At 36.0% G+C, this 13,460-nt stretch overlaps 1 protein-coding gene across 2 annotated transcripts in view; it reads right to left on the reverse strand.

Annotated features, from left to right (window-relative positions):
- The window catches only part of LOC120631459 (inositol-trisphosphate 3-kinase A), a 118,598-nt gene that overhangs the window by 10,328 nt on the left and 94,810 nt on the right, over positions 1 to 13,460 (reverse strand). For both annotated transcript variants that reach the window (XM_039901063.1, XM_039901062.1), the window contains one exon: positions 1,264 to 1,443. In XM_039901063.1, the coding sequence (XP_039756997.1) occupies positions 1,264 to 1,443 (180 nt within the window). The remainder of the gene's footprint in view (positions 1 to 1,263; positions 1,444 to 13,460) is intronic.

Consider the following 13,460-nt stretch of genomic DNA (forward strand, 5'->3'; position numbering starts at 1 on the left):
TGTCTGAGTACCTACCCGCAGGGAGATTACGTATCTCGCGACAGGTTTGCGACAGGCAAAAATCTTGCAATCACTGCTGTCAAACGTCACTTTTGTTTATTTATTGTATGGAAAAGTGACGTTTGACAGCAGTGATTGCAAGATTTACGCCTGTCGCATTGCTGTCGCGAGATACGTAATCACCCTGAGGATCTCAGGACCTTGTAATTATTAGTGAAACATTCTGACTGGACTTACGATGTAGTTATAAGCTTAACCTATTACAAATAAACGTGGTACAACGCCAATATATTTATGCGGTGATTTTTGGTTTTGTAACACTATAACTGAGAGCACCTTTCGACTTATATTCTAATTCTTATTAATAAATACTTCGAGAAAACTTAGTTCTTATTAAACTTAGTTCGAGAATTTTATATTCGTGTCAGTATGACCGATCTGTATTGGCTGTATCTGTTGTAGGCTGCGTGGGGCGGTAGCGTAACCGACGGAATCGGTTGATCTTATTCTGTTTATTTCTTATTACATCTTTTTAGTTTTTTCGTTCATTATCATCATTGAAATCAACAAACGGCTGTTTTTTATTTTATATTTTTCTTATTTTAGCTTTTTAATTGATTTATGGAGAGCTCAATCTAGCAGCCGCAGGGTAAAACGCTACTGCTCACATGTATGATGTAACTATAATTTTCTGCAATGCATGATCATGCATGATCCAACGGTCATATCAATTCTTTCCGCGGTTAACCATATAAGTAAGGGTTTTATGTTTATAATAACTTTGCAAAGGATACATTATAACATAACAACATTATGTAAGACTTGGCTTATTAAGTATTGTAGCTAATTACGTCGTGCATTATTATAAACAAGCGGTTCACCGTGACTACGTTCTCGTACAACTTCTAAGTGTATGTAAAAAGCCGAAACAAACTTTTAAACTAAGACCCACCGCGTCATATCGCCCGCCTGTTGTTGACTCTTAAGGTTCGTTACGTACTTCTAATTAGCCTGAAACCATCATCAAAAATTGGGCTCTAAATAAACTGGTTCGAAGTAGGAGTAGCTTTATGAAATTCTATGATATAAAATGAACATTAAGCTTAATCCAATTCAATATTAATATTTTAGAAGTTATAGTGGGTGTGTGTGTGTGTGTGTGTGTGTGTGTGTGTGTGTGTTTGTATATTTGTTACTACTATTACTACAAAAAAGATCTAATCAGAAGTTTAAAAGAAGTACCTAAAATAAATTTTTTCTTACCTTAAAACACCTTTCCTCTTGTGGGCTTAGCTTCTTAAGAATGGTACCCTGGTCCGGGCCGGCCTTGAAGTTGCCCTGATGTCCTGCGAGCTGGACCCACGGGTACCTCTGCTTCTTGTACGTTTGGAAGAACGGCGTCCATTGCACTATGTTTCTTAGCTTTCTCCATCTTTCTGATTGCTGGAATGAAAGCAGAGGATTTATTTCAGTAATTTATATTTTATATGCTGCGTAGGATCGCTGTTATAGCAGACACCAGAGCCTCCAATCATATGATGATGGAGGGCACTGAGAAAGGGTTTTAGTGGCCAGAAATCCGACTTAACCAGGCTATCTTTATTGACATGCGAGTGACCCTGCTTAATGTTTTCAGAGTCCAACGCTGTCCGTTTGATTCCCACGAGTGCAAAATATTAGTGTGATAAACAATCAATGTTTTTCAGTGTCCCAGACACTGTTTCTTAAATATTCATCAGTTATAAAAGATATTAAACTTAGATTTTCGTGGTTAATTAACATTTCTTAAATATAGTTCAACGGTAGTTCCCGTCCCGTCCGTCGATGGGGTCCCGTCGTGGCCAGGATCCGTGCAACTGGGTCGAAATATCCACAAATCCAAAAATAGTATCGTGGTATGTACCCGTTAAACTATATTTAAGAAATATTCATCAGTAATCTTAGTACCCATAACACAGGCTACGCTTACTTTGTGGCTCGATGGCGATTTGTGTACCTATTGTCGTAATATATACGAGTATCATTCATTAACAGCCTATAGCCGACAGTGCCTTTTTTTTATTTATTTTTTATACAGAGAAAATGCCCTTGACCTGCTATTGGGTTCTTAAGTATAAAGTGGTAAAAATACAATTCAATACTCAATACGTATCTTAAATGCAATAAGTATTTGCTATCTATAGGTTACAATTTTGTCGGTAATTAATTGTGTAGTAAATTACTATAGGCGATGTCTGTGTGTGTGTGCGTGTGCGTGACTTTCTGTCAGTCAGTCAGTCAGGCAGAGATGAGCGGTGTTAAATATACGGGGCCCCCTTTCGCGCGGGGCCCGTAGCATTTGCTACTCTTGCTAGTGGTTAATCCGGCACTGATAGCAATCCACTGCTGGGCTGAACGCCTCACCCAACGGGAGGGTTTGCCCATTATCGCCAAGCTGGGCAGACGCAGTGGCGTGCACAGGGTTTTTGTCCAGAGTATGCATAAAGAAGGAAGACGGCATAAAATTGAAAAATCCTTCCTCTTTATGATTTATTCAAAAGTTTTAGGGTATGAAGTGCTTTTGTGCTTTTATGAAGTGCACGCCATTGGGCAGACGGGTTGTTGGTAGCAGTAAATTGTAGTAGTACTTAGTACCATAGTACAAACGAGGATGTCCGTTCTCAGTTATATTCCCTTGGTGCTTCGTATTTTTTCAGGAGATTTTTAAATAAAGGAAAATAATGTACAAACTAATTGCGTCTGTGGTTGCAATTAGCTTACTAAAAGATCTCAATAATTGCGACGCTTTTATTTAATTTGTAATGGTAATATAAATACTTAGTTGTAATAGCTGTGTAACTGGTTCAACTTCGACTTTTAGGCGTCGGTCACGGGGTCGGATGTTAATAATCGTTTTCGGTAATAATAAATTAGCAAAAACCAGTTCAATGGGAATTTCTGGTTAGGAACTGATGTGCCAACTGGTAATACTAGAAATAGTTTCCTGCGCAAAAATGTAAAATTCCTAACGAGTTTTATGATCCCTGAACACACTGTTAGCTTGCTAGAACTTAATCGCTAATCAAATACTGCAAAAAGTTAAGTGTATGGAATATTTAAACTGCAGATACGGGGGTCCCAGTGACAAAATTTCTTAGTCAATTAAAGAAAAATAAATCATAGTAAAAGAGCGCCGACCCCAAACATTGGAGCAGAGATAAGATCTAAGTTAATTCATCCTATGAGTGGAGGAGAGGCCTGACCAACGGGACAGTGGGATATAGAGTTCAAGTTACATAGGCCCGTCAACCCACAATAGAACAGCGTGGTGGGCTTAAAATCAATAAACATCTCCTATGAAATCTGTGCCATGCTGGCATTAGTTTAAATACTCATGATTATGTTCATTTGTTTAAAAAAGAAAGTCGTACGTGGCGTTTTGTTCTAGTTTCTATAATCAGGCATAATAATATCTGTGTTTTTTTACATGCACTAATAGATCTTTCAGAGCACGCTCTGTTGGCAAGTTTCGTTTCAATACCGGAACCACAGATTAAAGATTTGAGCATCCTAAAAAGATGTTGAATTTACAGTCAGTGGTCAACTGACGAAAAAAGTTTTTTATAAATCTCAAACAGTTTCTCGCAGATATCGCGTAGGAACATAGAACTAGCACGACACTGAAAACAAATGGCCGTGATTATAAGGTGAAGGTCTTTTTCGAAACAAGGGCAAAAAGCGGAAAAAACATAGACAAAGTTACGTAACATTGCCAGAGACGCAGCGAGCAATAAATACTTAAATATTAATTTTCATCAATGACTAGTGACGTGCATAGTAAATAACCTCGAAAACTATCCAATTTAGTATTATTTCCTCAATAAAAATACATGCATTTTTGCAGAAATTAAATAATAAAAAAATATAGTATAATAGTAATCGTTAAACAGGAGTCATAAATCAGGATTTTCCGCTGCCATTTGCTTTCCAATTTTCCCAACAGATTCAGTTATAATGATAATATCTGGTAGGTAGTACGATAATTCATCGCAATTTATTAAACAAGTCTTCTCGTTGCCCATATCGTACGTTACAACGTGTTTTCTTGTTTTGGTTTAATTAAGCATATTCTTTAAGATCTTTGTCAAACCTCCTTGGGAGTAATTAAACAAACAAAAAAAGTAGTAAAAAATAATGAATGTAGACCTAGACCTAGCATAGTATTTTGTTTCATTGATTGAACGATCGATAATCAAACATTAAAATCATTTCTGAGATAAAAAAAACTATTTTGTGATTCATAAATCGACACAAAGTACTTATTATTCAAATATTGTGGTTATTTTTTTAAGACGGTTGCTTTTTTATCTGTGGATAGACGGGTGAACGCATGAAATATGGCACACCGTTAGAACATATCCTGGGTTCTAATCGCTCGGTAAAACAAAAAAACTATATGAGGACAAAATCGCAAGAGAAAATATCAAAACAATAATGATAGACATAAACAAACCTTCTTAGTTTTTAAAACGTAGACACAGTACACTACATCCACAAAGTCGTTGATACGGAAGCAAATATCACCGGAATACATTTTTAAATACATTTTACACTATTCCAAAATCAACAAATCAAGTTTTTCTTTTGAAACACTTCACAGTTCACACTGAACAACACAAAATTCAAATGTGGAGACACAATAAATTTATATCAACCGCCAAGATGTGAAACAAAGTTCGAAATTCAAATTTCCGAGTTGTGCAAAAGGTCCAACCCTCTGTAATACACTGAGCAACAGATCGGCCTCATCGCCAATATAAACCGTATAAACGTATATAATCTGTACTGACTCAGTAGGCAGTTAGGCGGAACCGCAGTGCGTGACGTCAATGCAGTGCGACCTAAGCAGAATTGCACGATTGGTGGAATACCGGATTGGCCCGTTTATTGAGTTCCAATTACGAAAAATAGGTGTAGTAAGGCTATATTGTCTTAGAAAAATAGTCTAAGTACCATCTACGCTATCATTTTTGACTAATATAATTAGGACTACTTAACATCTGTTTATAAATATTTCTAAAACAGTTTATTTTAGGAAGGCACATCATATTTTTAGCACAAATTAGTACCAAGTACACGATCAAATCTGATAATAGCTATAAAAATACCTAGCAAAACAATTCGGTATGTACCTATAAGTAAGTGTCACATATTTTTATGACGTATCCATGACGTTTCACATAGTAAATACATCATACATAAAGGAAAAATGTTTTTAATATTATTATATCAATTTACTGGAATTTACTATTAAATGACGGTGTAGGTATAATCGAATAATACTCGAAACAGTTTTTATTCGTATAATCTTTTCTTGAAAGTTTAATTGAACTGGCGTCCTTTTACTTTTGTGTCGGTAATTATTTCAACTACGGCGTCGGCGTTTGTTTTGAACGATAAATTTAAAAAGTCTATATAAAATGGGCAGATTTACGGCGAGTTTTCATAGTGTTAAGCAGAGAGGAGAAGAGATAAGCGGCGCAACGAGAAGTTTTTTCCACCAATATTGGAGATGTGAGCTGTCTAAAGCGGGATAATCCTGTCTCTGACAACAGATTAGCGTACTCGGTCATTCACACATCCTCGCTGAGCTTACCCATAGAAAAATAAGTTATTTGCAGCCTGCTTGAATAGTGGCCACCGAAGTCAAGCGACTAGGAGATGTGGAAATAACGATATTTTTTTGGTTATTTACAAAACAACTCATCTTCTCTCTACTTTCCGTTTATTGAAATAGGGCCTAGGCTATTCTTCGATCTTAGATTCCGAAACTGTGTATCTATACACGTGCGTTTTTTTCACCAAATCCACCTATTATTTTCATAAGCTTAGCAGTTGATGAAAACGCGTTCAACGAGAGATGCGTGCTGAGGACCAAGGTTTGTAATTAATTGGTGGGAACTGCCAAATAGTATCGCAGCCTAGCTTTGACCTCGCTTAGCTGCTTAACAAACTTCGGTTGGAAAGCAACCTAACGCCACTATAAGTAAAAACTGACTCAATTATTAAGAGTGATATGATGTTATCCCATGATACGATACACCGCAGAGCTAGGAAATTAGCGCGGTACCGACACTAACTGACAGGCTGTTGCCACTTTTTTTTACTCCAGTTGATTGACGCCATTTCGGCGCTGTAAGTTGTAAAGATATAACACGAGTGTCCAAGGAACTAAAACTTGAATTGTTACTATTAACTCTGTAATATTAGTTCGACAGTTAAAGTTATACCACATATGGCGTTTCAACTGGGAACATTAAAGCTGTCATTTTGCCAGTCTAGTGTTTATAAAATACCTAATACAGGTCAGTGGGTCCCATTTAATATTTTTCGTTGGAGCATCGTCGACGGTCTAAACTCTAATTCCCTATTTTCTATAAAATAAAAGGCCTGGAACTAAGCATGATGATTATAACAATAAACTAATGTCGGGTAATGAGAATGACATACAATTTATTAACCTTAGGTGTTTCCCGCTAGAAGTTGTACTTGTCATGCTTAAAATTATTTTATTTTTTAGAATTGTGACTCTTATAATTCTTTAACAAGGAAAACCTGTGAATGAATCTATAATTCATTATTATTTAACCAACATAGGTATAATTTCGTCAGACTTTTTACGTTGGTATGCCTAAGGTTGCTTTTCCAACAGATATATTGTGTTATCGCACTTCGCGCATTAGAACCAGAATATTAGAATACCTACTATGTTTTACAAAAATACTGGTCTTTAATAGTTTTTAAAAAAAGCTCCGAAAACCATATACCTCTCTTTCATATTTAAGACACCAAAGCACATTTTATGTAAAATAATAAAATAAAAATATTTTATATGGGTATTTTGTCGTAATTTTTACGCATAAAGTATCCATTTTCAGTAGTTGTCTTGAAAATATCTCTTAAAAAGTTTAAAGTTTGTATTAACCTTAAGCTTATAGAAAAGTCCTATTATAGTATTAAGGACTACGTAATCGATAAAAAAGCTTGAGTGTGAATTATTGCTCTAACCAGGTTGCTCTTTTAATAATTTTAAATGACAATGTGAGATGGTGAAAACAAAATAAGTATGTTGTTTGCTACTTCTTAGACCAGGACGCGTTTGGAACCCTCGTAGCTTTAGTTTTAAGTTTACGAATATGGTTATCACCATCATCTCAATACCCTATAATTCTTATGCATCAAAAGTGTCATCTATGGCTTGACTTTGACTTAGTCAGTTTGAGACAAGGTGGTGTGGTTTGCGTCAGGCATTTTCTCTATATAAAAAAGGGATCTATGACTAAGGTGGCCGCGTGGCTAATATAATATTCTGTTACAACATTTAGGATGACGCGCGTGAAATAGCGAGTACTTCATAGTGAACCTTCTATTAGCTGTCAAGTACTCAGTGCCTTTGGACTCTTGACGTCATCGTATTCAGTGTCAAATATGTCTTGATGCACTTATTGAGAAATGCTGCGTTATATCGATGATCGATGACTTTGTCCTCGAAAGTATATGATTGTAAAATTACGCTTAAGATAAAAACAACAAGCATATCATTTTATGTTGATGATGATTGACATAACTGAACTTTCGAGAAGAGTCCCTTGCCATTAGGTTTATATTGCAATATACACATACAGTTTATATTGTAAATAACAAAAAATAAAGCAGTTGTTGCATCCGAGTAATAAGTTTTCTTTGGTTGTTTGTGATTTGTTTCAATAAAGATTTTCAAAAAATATCTATTAGAAAATTAGATATTTTTTCGCCGAGCAGGCCAAGAGGCGTTAATATGAAAAGCTGGATAGCAGCTTCATTTTTGTGCCCTTTGGAGTACTTTGGGACCGTGGGGTCCGCAGGCAAGAGCTCTTTTCAAAGAATTATCGAAAAGGATTATCGAGTCTACCGGTGATCCTAGAGCGAGCAGTTACTTGGCCAACGAATTAGTTTGGCCATCCAAAGGTGCAGTGCTACCAGCATCTTAGGAACTGTGTCTCGCTGCGGTGGTTCGAGGACGTTTAAGATTTTATTTAGTTTTAAATAGTTTATTTGAGGTTATATTTATAAAATAATTACACTTAATTGCATTATAACATATAGAAAATTTCTCCGTTTAATAATAAAGCTATATCGAGCTAAGATCTAGTTCTATTCTGCTGATTGCCAAGTTCAATCTTAAGCCTACATATAGCTATATTTGAGGACCGGTTCTTAGCACGATGTCAGTTTGTTACGGGCCTTAGAACCAGACCACCATGCATGAGTCATGACTCATGACGCGTAAACTGTAAAGACGCGTAACAATTCCAACTAAACACATAATTTTGCTTAGAACGTCTTTTCTTGACCTGACACTGACTAATTCATTATTGTGATGGAAATGATTTTCCTCGTTCGGCCTTTTTTAATGATTTCGATATCACACAATTACGAGTTATAATTAACTCTGTGTACCTACTTTTATGGTGTAAGATTGATGACTAAGGATCAATCAGTTTTCCTTGTTCCAAAAGCCAGATACGCAGATGCAAATAATAGGATAATAAATGTTTTTTGAGGCTTTAGTTAATTTGTCAACTTCTTTCATTGAAACTTTCATCCCTTAGTTTAATATCCCTTAGCAATATAGCTTTTGTAAGTTTCACCCTTAAAATGTGAAATGTAAAAAAGTTATACAGCCTATTTCCTCAAAAATAAACAGAAAGATTTTTCAGAGATCAAACAAATAAACTTTAAAGCTTTATCATCAGCAGAGATGCAAAGTTTTCACCCATTTATTGGCTGATGTCGAATTGATGAAAAAAAAAATAAGTATATTTTGTTTTCTTAACAATTCAGTAGCATACCCTCTCGAGTAGGTCCCAGTAAAATTTAGTTTAGTAAACTTTAGTGCGTTTTTTTACCTTGCAGTAGAATAGTAGAATATAAAGGAATTTTATATTTTAAAAAGACCTTATGGAAGCTCATTTATTACGTTATTCAATTTATATATAGTTATCCAAATTCACAGCGCGACTTAATTTCGTTGAACTCTTTTCCATCAGAGCGAAGCTAAGTTAATAAGATCTTGATCGATTTTTCTTCCTCGGAACTGTTCCAATCCTCAATACATTCAAGCCATGACCTGCCTGAGTAGGTATCCGCGAATCCTCTGCCAGTATGAGTGCTTGCTGCAATGCCTTCTTGTCTACCCAAAGTCAGTCTGTTCGGATATCAAAATCAGAAGACTTAGATACGTAGTACAATGTCTATTATAAAAAGAGAGGTTTTTGACGAGTCAAAGTAAAGCAAATTATTTTCTGCCTACGTACTTGGTTGCATCCGTGACTCACAAAGCTTGCTGTGCCGAGACTCGTCACTCACGTAAAATTAATTGATATCACCCTTCTTTATCTACCTTCTCGTATAATTAAAGACTTTAAAAACAAAATATTAGTAGGTTTACTCATTACCGGCCTACTACCGGGCACGGATCTCCTCTCCGAATGAGTAGGGTTTAGGCCATAGTCCACCACGCTGGCCAAGTGCGGATTGGTAGACTGCACCCACCAGAACGTAATGGGGAACTCTCAGGCATGCAGGTTTCTGCACGATGTTTTTCTGCACCGTTAAAGCAAGTGATATTTTAATATCTTAAATTAAAAACGCACATTACTCTAAAAAGTTAAAGTTGCGTAGCGGGGATCGAACTCGGTCACTCCGAAAGGGAGGCCGAAACTCTAACCACTAAGCTCTTAATGTAATTTCTTACCCAATGTTTTTTATTATACGAAGAGGTGTTAATATTTGACGACACAATGCATTTCTCGCGTATAGCCTCCAATGTCACACAGAATCGGGGCCCTTTTTTATGTAACAACCAGTCTTATTGATTTCGTCACATTGTAAACAACTCAATTATTAATGCAAATACAAGTAAATATACCTATTAAAATCGAGTTTCGGTGGCCCCCGAATTTTTGCCCTGCAATAAAATACCCTTGACAGACATTTTATGAATAAAATTATAATACGAAAATTTATACTACCTTTAATAATGGCTGAACGGCTTACAATAGTTTGTTTAAAAGCCTTCTATACAACGTGGAACAAACAGCATATAATTATTGGTCGTGGCAGATAAAAAGACCTCCGACAAATTAAGTGTACATTATACGATTATATTAAGGATGGTAATATTCAGCTGATTATTTTATTAAATGACGTGGGCTGAATGTTTTCACACTAGATTGACATTCATGTTTTCATTAGTTTAAAAGGCTTAGTCCTGACAGATTGCCAGAAACGTATAGCTCAAACGGCTGAACGTAGAAATTTGGTTTTCAATTTATGTTATGAATAAGCAACATTTGTTCCACAGTTACACTAATGGGTGTTTTTATTAAAATAATAGAAGTTTGTATAACAATCCTTCATTTTACTATTTACCCTTCAAGGTACCTATTACGTAAACTGTATTTTGGCTATTGGTCACAAATAAAGAAGTTGTGTAAAACTTACTTCCTTATTTCACTTTTAAAAAGGGGGTAAATATTTGAAGATTAGTTAAATTGGTATTTTGACTTCAATTTGCTTGCAAGCTTGTTGGTGTAAGGCCATAAGCCTTAGACACCGACACCGAAGAAAAACAATTAGACACTGTAGAAAAATTTCTTATTCTCAAGGGATGTACAAAATTCTACCCAGAAAACATTGCTAACAACCGCTTCACTAAATAAATTGCAATCTTTCGCATGCAATTGTAAAAATTGTCTACTGCACAGATCGAACGTCAGAACTCTTATTATATGACGCGGCCTATACTGCCATCAGACATATGGAATATCTGCTTGATGTATTGACTTTGTTCTAATATATAAATGTATATTGTAATTTGTACCATTATAAATAAGTAGTTAAGGCAACCATAATAAATAATTATACCTATGTAAAAGGATGTATTTTACATCTGTTACCAACTTTACCATAAACTATATCGCAGTAATAACTTTCGTTAAAAAAGTTGCACTCAAATTGCAGTAGTTAACATAAATGCTCGATACGTTTAATATAAAATACGTGTTCTAGTAATAAGATAAAAATATATGAGGCGCCCATAAAAAGGCACATTGACGCAAATGAATGATTGACCAATTAAATTAAATAAAAAACAAATAAATTACCGCAATAAAATACTAATTGCATGGTATCTTAGGCATTTCTCGCCAGTATATTTGCAGTAGCTTTTTGTTCCTCATATTCCAAGAGACTTAGGCCAAATATCTGGTATGACTTGACCATACGATAACTACTTAAATTTTCTTGCTTGAATTGCTTGGAGTCAAGCTGTTGCGGCCAAGCTGAGTCTGCTGTATAAATGCTAAGTATAAATCTAGCAGAATATTTGCGATGGAAATCTTACCTTGACTACCTATCCAAAACTCGCTTCAGTATCTACTACGGACATTAATATACCACATTTGATAAGCGGAATTTTTCAAAACAATGTGCTATTTCTGTTGTACATAAATATCTAAACTCTAAGAAACAATAAAAGTCAAGATAAAAGTATTGCTCTCTATTTCTATGGGAAACATGAAACGAACAGCACTTCTTTTAAACCTGTCAATTAAGTTTCGTTTTGAGATTTGTGTTAACCAAAATTGTCACAATATTGAGGGCGCACAGGTTGTGTCTACCTCAGTGGCGTGCACTTCATGCATGCACAAAAGCTCTGCATATCCGAAAATTTTTGTGTAACTCATAAATGCGAAGGATTTTTCCACCCTGTGCACGCCACTGGTCTACCTCTGCATCCCCAACAAAATAGGCTACAGCAAAGTTGATATTATTAAAAATACGATCTGTGTTGACCGGACTGAAATAACTATCGTTGATAAGTATGGGCCTAAGTACCATTAATAATTTCGCGATTGATTTCCTAAAGAACTAACTGCGGGCTCAGCTTAAGGCTGCCCAAGTATCATTCAAATGTAGAATCGTATCGCGGTTTTCTACTACGATAAACCCCTGGCTTGTACTTAGTCAGACTAAGATTGGGTCATGGTACAATGCCACGTAGAAACCGAACCGACAGTACAGGTTTAATAAAATTGTCTTGCTATTTGTCATTTTATTGCAGTCAAAGGCGTTAACGTATAAAAAAATACTAAGTATGCTTTTGAAATGCACAAGTCTCATTATTTTTTCAACGATTATATCTTTGACTATAACAATTTAGTGACATGTACAGTGTACACATACGGACGCTCATTCACTTTTGTCCTTTTCACCCACGTATAGTTGAAGATGTTAAGTATTTCGTCCGCGTAGGTGGGTCAACAGCAAACGACTTAATGCTATGTGCATGCGTAGGCTTTATTACTATAATTACATCCTTACTTACAAAATAAATGTAAAAATGTCTGTTTGTCTGTTACCTTTGACGGCCGATTGGCGCAGTTTGCAGCGACCTTGCTTTCTGAACCCAAGGCCGTGGGTTCGATTCCCACTAACGGAAAATGTTTGTGTGATGAGCATGAATGTTTTTCAGTGCTAGGTGTTTATATGTTTACTTATTCTAAGAATTTATGTATATAATTCATAAAAATATTCATCAGGCATCCGTCTTAGAACCCATAACACAAGCTACGCTTACTTTGGGGATGGATGGCGATGTGTGTATTGTCGTAATATATTTATATTATTTATTTATTTATTACCTATATTAGGCTCAAACCCTACATCGATGGTACGTGATGGCCACGGGATAAAGCGCGTCTCGCGAATTCTAGCGCGATGTAAATAAATGTCGCCTGTCGCCACAGCGCGTTGGTACATTTCCCTCAATTAACACTATTAAATATACCCCCCCTGTTAAATACCTCTACATTCCGGGAGAACAACTGAACAAACCGAAACAAACGCGGATTTTTCACGACCTCCAAGCGCTCAGCGGTGAGCGTTGGGGTTTTAAGTTGGAGTTCCCTGGTTCGATTCTCGGCAGGGGCAATTAGGAAATTTATAATTCCGAATTTTCTCTGGTCTGGTCTGGTGAGAAGCTTCGGTCGTGGCTAGTTACCCTACAGACTGATATGTTGCTTAGAAAACGTTTAGCGATACGGGTTTAATATAACTGCCTTACTGGTTAGCCCGCTACCATCTAAGACTGCATCGTTACTCACCACCAAGGGAGAATGTAGTCAAGGTAATAACTAAATGAAAACGAATAAAAAACCCCTGGTAAATAGCATAAAACTTTACAATCAAACAAATAAAATCGAACGCGGACGAAGTCGCCTGCAGCAGCTAGTATTCTTTAATGCAAAGACAGTATTATTGTTACCATCCGTAATATGTCAAGTACGTTAGTGACGTACATCGTGTGTGAATCTGCAACTGTTAACAAAACAGACCTTCCCAGAGGACTATTAATGTTTGTATTTATTTACGTTACG

The sequence above is a fragment of the Pararge aegeria genome, chromosome 18 (assembly GCF_905163445.1).
Source record: "Pararge aegeria chromosome 18, ilParAegt1.1, whole genome shotgun sequence".
In the NCBI taxonomy this organism is placed as follows: domain Eukaryota; kingdom Metazoa; phylum Arthropoda; class Insecta; order Lepidoptera; family Nymphalidae; genus Pararge; species Pararge aegeria.